Raw genomic sequence first — 11,597 nt, 5'->3', positions numbered from 1 at the left:
ACAAACCGAACGTCAGCGCGAACCATAGAGCTGCTGGAAAATATGTTTTTATTTGTAGGAAGTGTATTTGGTGTTGTCTGGTTGTGTAATGGATAAATCTATTCATTATGAGTGAAGGCTGTGCAAATCAGTTAATGGCCGTTGAAGTGCAGAGAGAATACAGTATGTCCTGGATGCTGATGAGTACCGATGATGAAGATCAAACAGGATATGGTACAGATTGTCATGTGAGATAAATAATTCTCTTAAATACTAAACAACAAACAAGTAGATTTAAGAGAAATCCGACTGGATAACATAGAAGAAATCCCACAGCTGCTAAAACATGAACTATGTAAACTTCTGCACAGAGAACCCACCCTGTGGTTTTAAGTGAACCAGTGATGTCCAAACAATGATTACATCTGATAATGAGTATAATACAGACCTATTTTTAGAGCACGTAGCCGAAGCTCTTCAAAACAACAACAAAGTGTTTTTGGTATACAATTTGTATCGGTAGCTCAGAATAATAATATCTAATTGATGCTAAAAGCAAAAAGCCTCTAAATGTCTATGTGCCAGAAAATGCCGACAACAATCTGTGTTTCACACACATTGTTTAATCCTACGCCTTCAGAAAGGGACACATTTGCTTTAGCAAAAAGGTTGCAACCCCTGATAGTAAAAAGGAGTTACAATGTCTGCTTCTCTCTAAACCTGCTGCACTTCTGTGTTTTTCCATTAACCACACTTCCAGTCCACTTCATCAGCCAGTTACTCCCACCTCATCAGCTCACCTGACTGTTTTTCTGTTGCTAACCCTGCCTCTGCCTCTGACCTGACCTGACCTGCCCGTCTCGTTATGTTTCCTGATCCTCTGCCTGACAGTGACCCATCTTCTGCCTGACCCTTACTGGTGCTAATTATCTGGGTCCAAACGTGACATACAAGATGTGAAATGTATAGGAACCACACAGTGTTTATCTCCCCGCTGTAATATTTATATCTATTACCACTGTTTGTGATACAAGATCCCGTTTCAGTCTGTAGTACTAATGCTCAGTTATTTCTTCTTCAGCTCACCAGAGACGATAGGTAACGAAAGCATCCATAGACTTCATGAGTAGCAAGAACAAGAAGTAATTGTTACCTTTTAGTTTGGTAGAGAAAATGTAATTAAACCAACTTTGTAACTTTCTTTCAAAATGTGCGATATAAATAAAATCTTACTCACTTCCATGATTGTGATGAGCTGTAACTTTATAAAGATTTATTTTCAGAATCCAAAGCAATATAACCAAGTGTTGCATTATTGTGTGCAAGTAAACATCACATGCACAGAGCAGCGGTGACTGGGAATTATATATTCAGTCGTATTTTGTGCGTTCAGTTATTTTGCATTAAACTATTTTGATTCCATGGATGAGGAATAATTATCTCCATCATTGCAGTTTGAATGATTATTTTGTTACAAACAACCCTGAGGGGGAAATTCCCTCTCGCTGTCTGCTGCAGAAGAGCAATCATAAACGGCTATAAATATAAATACATAACAGAAAGTCGTGTCTATTTGAAATGTGCCACGCTGTTCTAGTTAGGATGTGCCTTCTCTGGCTGTTTCAGATGAAGTGTGCACGACGTGAAGTGGGTTTTGTCATTCATGAGATTGATCCAGTTCAATAAACTGCCTCTCCATTTTTACACACTAATGTTTCCATTTCATAATTTATATTAGTTGGGCAATGAGTGCTAAAAGTATCCTGCCAAGAATAATTTCCATACAAAGTGCCTTTGCAGCACTGGAACAGATTAAAAGATAAAAAATCTAAAGATTTATCTAGATTACTGCCACCCAAAACATACGTCTGTATCTATGCAAGGCCGTCCAGCAAACACTGAGTGACTGAACTGCAGCATGTATTGATCAATACCTGTAATAATGTTTTATTTCAGCAGATTATCACCAATCAAATGATGTGACAGCCAGCCGGAGCCTTGTCACGGCTCATTTCAGCAGAAGATTGAATGCTATTCTTCAGATTCAGACTTACATTTTCTATTTTTGGTCTGTTTTCTGTAGCGTAAAATTAAAAAAGTAAAACTATTTATATCGTTAACTTGCGATTGGAGAGCAAAGCTACAGCGCATAGTAACTGTGTAGTATCTGTGTAGGCCTACCCCGGTTGGTTTTACTTTTTTTACATTTGGACATTTGACTTTCATTTTAACGGTCTCTGTTTATTCTGTATGATAATTCAACAGTGCACACATTGAATTATGCTCTAACACAGACCTGGGCATTGTACGGCCCGTGGGCCACATCCGGCCCTTTGGCCGGCCCTGTCCGGCCACATGAGGACAATCGTAAATTATAACATATATGAAAAAGTATATATATATTTTTTAACAGCACCCTTTTCATAATAAAAGCAGCACCATTGTATTGCGTGCATGGTGTAAATAACTTTCTAACTGTGTTGCTATTATTTTGAAAAGGGTGCTGCTTTTCTTTATTTACGTATGCATGCCACGCACGTGAACAGCTACAAGTGATGCTGGCCGGCTAGCCCTCAAAATGACCGCTCACGCCAAAATAAGAAGATTGATACAGAACGTTTTCAAGAAGACATGGACTGTTAAGTATTTATTTACAGAAGCCAAAGGTAAAGCCGTGTACTTAGTTTGTGGTGCGCAGGTCGCTGTGTTCAAGGATTACAATTTGAGTTGCCGTTCAAGAACTTGTCTGATGAAGAGCGGGAAAAGGAGTCGGGTGCTTTGCTAGCTAAACTGCAAAACCAACAAGGACTTTTTACAAAACATTGCACATCCAGCGATGCAGCTGTCAACACAAGTTATGTCTTATCCCACAAAATCGCTAGAAAAAGTTTATCAAGGAGTGTTTGGTGGATTCTGCAGCACGCTCGGAGAAAAAGCAGGTATTTGAGAATGTGCCCCTGACGCACTGTAATGAGGAGGATGAGACATCTGGAGCTTCAGCTGCAGAACAGAGAGGTCAACTTTGACATTTTTTTCCCCTTGGTTTTGGATGAGAGCTGCGATGTACGTGAGTGACACTGCCCAGCTACTCATATACTTATGTGGGATAACGAAGGACTTTAAAATTACGGAGGAGCTGGCAGCCATGCAGTCAATGAAAGGGACAACAGGGAGTGATTTGTTCACGGAGGTAAATGCATGTGTGGACAAGTTGGGACTGAAATGGGACAAGCTGGCAGGCGTGACAACGGATGGTTGTTCAAATCTGACGGGGAAACATGTCAGACGTTTGAAGAGAATGCAGTATGAAGTGACAGAAATGAACCCTGAACAGAAATTGGTATTTTTGCATTGTGTTATACATCAGGAAGTGTTGTGTAAGTCAGTTCTAAAAATGAACCATGTTGTTGATGTAACTAAAATAGTTAACTTCATCAGGGCAAGAGCATTAAATCACAGACAGTTTGTTGCACTTTTGGAGGAAAATGAGACTGAACATCGTGACACAGGCTACCACGCCTGCTGTCAGGTGGATCAGCCTGGGCAAAGAGTGTCTGAGAGAAGAGAGTCAAGACTTCTGTGTGAAGAAAGGAAGCTGTCCTGCACATATCCACCTCAGACATTCAACCAGATGTCAGTGCACTTGTTCAAGCCCAAGACAGACTGGATCTTTCTCACTGAACAAGTGAAGGGAACTGAAAAACATCAAAAGCACTTATTGCTTTTTGTATAAAGTTGATTACTTGCTTATCTTTACATACTGTAAAACACCTTTTCAGTATTGGTTTGTGAAGAATACTGATGTAATGATTGTTTTTACTGTTTATTACTTCTCTAGGAGTATTTTCCTATTTGACCCACTCCACAATCTCATATATTTATTGGAAGAGAATATCCTTATTCTTTTGATTAACAGTAGAAGCTAATCAAAATATATAATGTACTGCTTTTTACAATGGGAGAAAAATAATATTGAGCAGAATTAAGTTCAATTTATTGTTGATTCGGCCCTCCATCACAGCTCGGGTTTCTCATGTGGCCCCTTGTAAAAGTTAATTGCCCACCCCTGCTCTAACATGTCATTTAGATGTCGGTTGAGGCTGTTTGCTCGCATTAGCTGTCACTGAAAATGTCAAGTGAAAAATGGTATTTTATTTCATAACAGTAGTTCGGCTAACATGCATACTAGCTAGCATACCAGTGAGGCTGTATACTGTGTGAGTTTTCCCTTCGGCTAATGCTGCTTAATGTATAATATTCTAGCCTGGCTAAGACCTGGCTACATGGCTATGTGAGGTTAACACAAACAGTAACCTGGATGCTTTTTCTTTGCATCAGTGTCTCTGTGTCATGTTATGAGTTTTGATCAACAACCATGCAGAGAAAAGATATTTCTTCTTATAATAAGATGTTTCTTCTTTCTAGTTCAAGGAGTTCCAAGACTAAAGCATTTTTACTCAACAGCCAAGCATGAGGCTCAAAGTGATATTTCCAGCTATTTCTTTCAACCTTCATTTATATTCAGCACATTCAGTGACAAAAACCCTGTTTTCCCAAGTGAGCAGCAGATTGAACAAAAGCAACAAGAAGACAAAGAACAAAAGAAAATACTACACATGCATTAAAATGCAAAGAGCGGTGCATTCAGGATCATAAATTACATTAATAAGATGTAAAGCTTGTGCCTAAGAAGCGTACAAGTTAACTCGGATAAGCTTTAGAAGTTTGTGATTAGACAAACACGACGCTGCTGCTCTCACTCAACTGTCACAAACTAGCTAAATGTATTTTTTAGAGTCACACATTATCTTTATAAATCCATCTTAATTAATAATTTAGAATTTTTCTAATTCATGGCTTTTCAGGAAGCTTTAACAAAACATGTTTAATTTATTAGTCGTACTGACAGCAGGCAACTTGAACCAATCATGCTGTTGGGTTTTTAAAAATGACTGAAAAGTAAATGCACAGCCAGAATGCCAAATGTCTGCTCAGCTCAAAAACTGCATTAGTTCTAATTCTGTAAAGTTTTAAAGTATAAAGTATAAGACACTAGTGTTTTCTAATCTTTAACTCCAGGATTCAAACTCGTTTTCATATTTATTTCACACAAAGCTGTGGAAAGTCGAGCGGTTCTGAACTCTTTTTAGCTGGTATTACAACCTGCCTTTAATTCAGAGTGTTGTAGTTCCGCCACGTTTTTAGTGTAGCCTCTTTTTTTAAATTTTGTTTAGAAATGAATTATGCGTTTCATTTGAAAGGGCTATTATTGTTACCTCCAAACCTTGTGGGCTGCAAATGTTTATCATGGAAAGGAAGAATACAATGCTATTATTACCAGCGCTGAAGAATCACTGAGTTCGCAATGCCTGGAATACAGTTATTTAACATAATAAAAGGGTCCCTTATAGAGCTGCGTATCAAAAGCGCTGACTAAGATGTGTATGTAGCAAAGAGTATCAAAAAGCAATAAATCATCCAAACAACAAAATACTTATTTTCTAACTGCCAAATATGGTGTTTTCTGATCTGATCATGACATTGTTTTCTGGTTTAAAGTAAGCAAAGTTAAAATGACATTAATCCAGAAATATTGTATCTGCTTTCTTCATATCTCAGAGAAACTACACATGTCTCACCCCACACAACCTCATCAAGCTTATATTTTCTACAATCTCCTGAATCTGTAAAATCAGAGCTCTAGCATAAATCCTCCAAAACATACTGAGGGGCACTTTGCATACTCAAACAGCAAAACCCAAAAATAAACATGCAATCCCCTTTACAATAACAGATTAGAGGTTTTTGAGGATGCCTTCAGTAACGTAATTCAAGTAATTCACTGACAGCCAAACATAACAAGCTACAGCAGTTTGCCAAGGACCCACAGGGCTTATTTTTAGCAAATTAATTACAGACTGAGGTTCGTCAGCGACTCTTAACCACAAAAAAATAAGTTTTTAAAGCCAAATATAGCTAAGTAGTTTTTCCAGTTCATGCATACATGTTGCATATAGACCATGTCACAGTTTTAAACATAAACATTGTACTGTAAGTGTGTTGCAGCTGATCATCTGTTGCAGTGCAAGGTACCTATACAATATAATTATAGGTTCCTTGTTGTATATGTCAACGACATTAGCTCACAGGAAGTCAACATGGACCCAAGCTGTTGCCTAGCAATAGCGATGTTATGTATGTAATTTTGATTGATTCTTTATGATTTCTATTACACTCACAAATTACAGCATGCCAATTAAAAGGAACAACCTGACATTATTGATGTGCCTGTTTATTTCACTGGAAAAAGAAAACTGATGTTATGGTGACAGTCTGATTCCCTGAGAGACATATAGCAGCGCCTTTTGTGCATTCACTGTTTACAATCAGGATCCCTCTAGCAAGCCTGTCAAAAGTGTCACATTGAAATACATATGGATCTACCCACTTAGTAATATCTGTCCATCTTCCTTAAACATTACATTTTCATTTAGCTGACGCTTTTGTCCAAGGTGACTTGCAGTAAGTGTAAACAACCATGAGGCTATAAACTCAGCACAGCAAGAATCTTGCAAGCACATTAACTATAAATAGGCCAAACCATTGTATGTGCAGTACACTAGCTTCAAATAAGACAAATCAATGTAAGTGCTGCATGCAGAAATGAGAAAAAAATTAGATTTGTGCGACCACCTGGGTTTCAGACCGGGGAAAAAAAATCTATTGAGTATCATCTGTGTAGCTGTAGTAAGAGAAGCCGTGAAAGTTATTGACAGGGGACCCAGGACGGACCCCTGAGGAACCCCAGTGGTAAGCCAAGTTACCCCGTAGGTGCGGCCTTTGAGGAAGGATTTGAGCAGGGAGAGTGCAGTGCCAGAGACTCCCAGTTCTTAGAGGGTGTAAAGGAGGATCTGAAGGTTCACTGTGTCCAATGCAGCAGAAAGGTCCAGAAGGGTGACAATAAAGGAGAGTTAGGCTGCTGTAGCAGTGTGAAGTGCCTCTGTGAACAATAAAGGAGAGTTAGGCTGCTGTAGAAGTGTGAAGTGCCTCTGTGACAGCGAGGAGGGCTGCCTTGAAACTAGATTGAAAATGGAAGAAGAGAGACAGGTCGCTAATTATTCACGTCAGAAGGGTTGAGTGTGCGTTTCTTTAGGAAAGGGTTCACTCTTGCTTCTTTGAGAGTGTTTGGAAAGCAAGCAGTTAACGAAGTGTTGATGAGATGGGTGAGTAAAGGAAGACGGTCAGGCGCTATAGACTGGAGAAGGTGAGAGAGGATAGGGTCCAGAGGGCAGGTGGGGGTGTGAGAAGAGGTAATGATGGTTAGAACTTTATTCGGAGTTGGGGGGGGGGGGAGAAGTTGGAGTGGGGGGAAGTGATATGGATGTTGAACAGCTGATGTCATTTGGGAAAGGAAGAGCAGATATCATCTATCTTTTAAGTAGTTGACCGAGTGGCTTGGTAGAAGGGAGGAAGGAGGTGGGGGACTGGGGGGATCGAGGAGGATGGAGAAGATAGAGAAGAGATGTTTAGGGTTAAGAGGAAGAGAAAGAGGAGAGAAGAGATTGATGTCTTCAGGGACTTTTGATTTCTACCATTTTCTTTCAGCTGCTCGTAAAATGGTTCTGTCAGTACGCATTGCGTCATCCAACCAGGGAGCTGGAGGGGAGGGTCCAGAGAGGAGAGTGTCTGTGACAGAGTTGACAAGCATGAGTGAGAAGAGTCAGATGAAGGGAGGACTGAGAGGACAGATGGGAGTCAGAGAGGGAGCGAAGGTTATGATACAGTGATAGAGGAGATTGGTTTGTCAGATTGGGAGAGGGGGAGAGAGTATGACGTGAAAAAGTGATAAAAGATTTAAAGTGGGGTTACAGAGAGGTTAGAGGTAGAGCGGTTTCTGGTGAATATGAGATTAAGGTGGTTGCCAGCTTTGTGAGTAGGTGGGTTCGGAGACAGTAAGAGAGGAGTTATATCATAAGTAGTAAGTCAGTTGACTTCTCTGACTGGAAGTCGACGTCACAGTAAAGTACAAACGGACGTCCAATTCCTCCAAATACTCCTCCAAAGGACATGGAGGACGGAAGAGAACAACAATGTTTAATTTTACCGGATGAGTTACAGTTACAGTGTGAAATTCGAAAGTTGAAAGAGTGAAGTGTGGCAATGGGTAGAGAGAAAAACTCCATTTGGGAGAGACTAGTAGACCAGTGGGTCCAGGTGAGTGGGTGAAGGAATAGGCTGTGGAGAGAGCAGCAGGGGTGGAAGTGTTAGCTGGTGGGATCCAAGTCACAGTGAGAGGAAGGAAGTCAAGGGATTGTTGGGAGGCGTAGCCAGAGATGAACTCTGCGAGTAGCTAACTGGCAGTTCCACAAGCAACCTGTGACCAGGAAAGACTCCTTTGTCTTTGTCTTCGTCCGATTAAGGCTGCCGCTCCAAACAAATGTTTGTTTTTGGGGGTTTTTAAACTTTGTGAAATCTACATGTACTTTATAATGATATGGTCACTTTAAAGCAGCAATATTATTTTCCTCCTTAAGTTAGCTAATTGGGGGCAAAGGATCAAGCTGTAAACACATAATTCACATACAGTGTGATCGCCTTATGTTGTCATTGTGGCTGACAAGTTAGCAAACGTTTTACACATCCAGCCGACATGGAGCAACATTAGCATTTATTTTGGAGTCGTATCTTGTACACTGACAAGTATAAGTCCAATGTTTGCTCTCCATGTACTTCTTTTCTGTCTTCACCAACTCCCGAAGGTGCTAGATGCTTTACTTAGTTTACAGGCTAGTCCTTTGTCTGTATACTGTTTGATGTTTTTTGTTGAAAACAGAAAGTGAACCAAAACAGTCCAGATTTGATTATTTGATCCATTGTATAAAAATATTGACTGATGCAACTGTAAACCTACAACCATTCTTTACTTTTCCTGCACCGGAAGCTGTGGATGAGAGCATCTGTCGGACTGCACGTAGTAACCTAGAGGCTGCATATATGCAGGCGGAGAAGATTGATATTACGTGATGAGGGGAAAAAACATTCGCCAATAAAGACTGTGTATCATATTTAATTTCAGTCATGTCAGACCAAAGTGCCTGCCTGGCAGCAAGTCTTTTGTATGAGCACAAACACAAATTATTTATACGTATAGCACTGGAGGGAAATCTCCATCATGTCAGGATTGTTATATTTTCTAGTTTCAGGCACATGGGGAGTTTTGCTTTTATTGGTTACATCACCTGGAGAATTTACAAGAGGCATCTAATAAATGCAAATCAGCATGGCATTTGATGAGCAGCGGTTAGTTTCAACACGTTTCCTTTAGAACCTGGATTTCCCTCTTCTGCAGAGTCCCAGAGAGATTCCTCCCCCTCTCTTTCTCTTACTCCAACCCCTCTGTGCGCGCTGCACCTGTGCTGCTGCTGCTCGTGCGTCAGACGATGGCAACTGATTCATTGGACCCTCCTCTGTCAGACCGGGCGCAGACCGAGTCGACCTTGCGAAGTGGTTACAGGTTCTCCTGCAGTAGCTCCTTCTGCGTGTCTTATCTCCAAACGTTGCACAGCAACAGCACGCGAACAAACTTTTGCTGTTATTTTTACGCACTTTGGACAATCAGTGAAAATATTGATGCTCCTTCTCCAGAACTGCACGATTTTTAACAACAAACTTTAAAAGAGGAACCATGCAAGTTTATGTGGCTGTGATGTTCGCGTATGGGGTGTCTGGTAAGTTCAGCAACTAACTCTTTTTTTTTATTTGACCAATTCATGAAGTCGTTGAACCTTCAACCTTTTAAAAGCTATCGCACACAATGTGTGCTATCGTCAATCAAATCTGCTCTGTTGCAAACAATTGATAAGAAAATTGTTTTTCAAAGAAGTAGCCTGGAGATTTTTTGAGTGACTTTATCTGAAATCTGCCTAAACGAAAGCGAGGAGAATGAGATTGAGAGATAAAGATATTTTGGATGACGGAGATGTCTCTGTATCAGCAGGATATCAGGCTTACTGTGTTTGATGTATGTTTCTTGGGGTTTAAAACACCAGGGAGCTGTATTACCATTATGAAGGCAATCTGCCACCTACTATGTAATAACTGCCTTGATATTGTTAAATTGTCATGTGGAAGAGAGTGAATGCAGTGGGATGCCCTTCATATGATGCTTAGTTTTTTTCTGTAATGAGATCATAAATTGTGTAAACTCGAACAGCATTCCTGTTCCACCCTCATGTGGAGCATTATACATATCTTTGTGTTTCTGTCCCCCGTTTGCGTTTTGTGCGAGGTTTCTCTATAGTGCAGTGAATCTCCTCGTGCCAGAAGGCTGCTAGATGTCTTGACGTCTAATTAACAGCCATTGGATTGCATTAGCAGTGCATCCATCACTACTGTAACAGTATACCTGCGATCTGTCATCAGTCGCTGTCCTGCATTAAGGGCAGGTGCAGAGTTCCAGGTCTGTGTGGAGCCTGGAGGATTGGAACCTGATTGGAGCTACAACGTTTAGTCGACTAATCGATAATCATCGACAGAAAAATAATCACCAATTATTTAGATAATTGATCATTTTTTATTTATTGCTAATGTAATTCTTCATGCAAAAATGACAGAAAATTGTGTTTTCAGCCCCTGAAATATAGAGATTTCCTGCTTTTGTCTGTTTTTATATCATCTTAAAATGAATATGTTTGGGTTTTGGACTGACAAGACATTTTAAATACATCACCTTGGACTTTGGATGGACATTTTTCACTATTTTCTGACATTTTAAAGACAAATGATTGAGTTTCAGCTCTGAACCTAATGGACATCTTAAGTGATAATTGCGTTATGTAGTTTGGCTGTAGACGAGTTTAGCTTTGTGCATTGAGATTCATACTGCTCATGCTACTGTAAGACACTGGTCAATACATAAATATGTTGTATACCTCAATGCAATCTGGCTAGAAACATGCACCTGCAAAAAAACTGTTAGAAATCCTAACTGGCCCTTCATGTGCTACAGTTTGAAAAATTGATCTCCTGCAGGAGAAAGAGACCCAATGAGATTCTATATTTGATGTTGTCACAGACGACTTTTCAGAAGCTCGCAGAGTAATGCCCTAAAGATCTCTTGGAACCTGATTCACAGCCAGTCTGTTGTTTTTGTGATGCATCTGGTCCTTATCTGCTTCTGTGTGGCTAACTCAGCATATTGAATCAGTGGCGGAGGCGGTCAGTGACAGCGAGCTGTCTTAAGTGGCTGTCAAGCAAATCATTGTTTCCATCTTTTTACTGGGGAAAATGGGAGAAACCTCCTCAATCACCAACATAATCAAATTACAGTTTTTTATGAGACAGATTCTTATTTCCTATTCCAAGAAAGATTTATAGCCAGTGGTGAAAAAATGTGGAATATATTATATCCAATCTTCAGTGCGATGAAGACCAAGAAACGTGAATAGTTTGTTCATCTTTCCATGATTTTTTTAAAATTATGAATACAGATGAGTAGATATATCTCAGGCATGTACGCAACTAAACGTACTTACATGTCAGTAGTTAGCTGGCCATCAGCTGTTGTCTGCAGTGGGTTTTGAGTGCAACCTTTAACTGAAGACACAAAGTATTTGATA

General features: G+C 40.0%; 1 protein-coding gene across 2 annotated transcripts in view; it reads left to right on the top strand.

Moving 5' to 3' along the window:
* The first annotated feature begins 9,572 nt into the window (after nucleotides 1-9,572).
* The window catches only part of rxfp1 (relaxin family peptide receptor 1), a 47,697-nt gene continuing 45,672 nt past the window's right edge, over nucleotides 9,573-11,597 (top strand). For both annotated transcript variants that reach the window (XM_029442326.1, XM_029442328.1), the window contains exon 1: nucleotides 9,573-9,707. In XM_029442326.1, coding sequence (XP_029298186.1) covers nucleotides 9,665-9,707 — 43 coding nt within the window. In that variant the 5' untranslated portion in view covers nucleotides 9,573-9,664. The remainder of the gene's footprint in view (nucleotides 9,708-11,597) is intronic.

This window comes from Cottoperca gobio, chromosome 10, assembly GCF_900634415.1.
Source record: "Cottoperca gobio chromosome 10, fCotGob3.1, whole genome shotgun sequence".
In the NCBI taxonomy this organism is placed as follows: domain Eukaryota; kingdom Metazoa; phylum Chordata; class Actinopteri; order Perciformes; family Bovichtidae; genus Cottoperca; species Cottoperca gobio.
The sequence above is the reverse complement of the archived record's forward strand: the minus strand, read 5'-3'. Positions and strand labels throughout refer to the sequence as shown.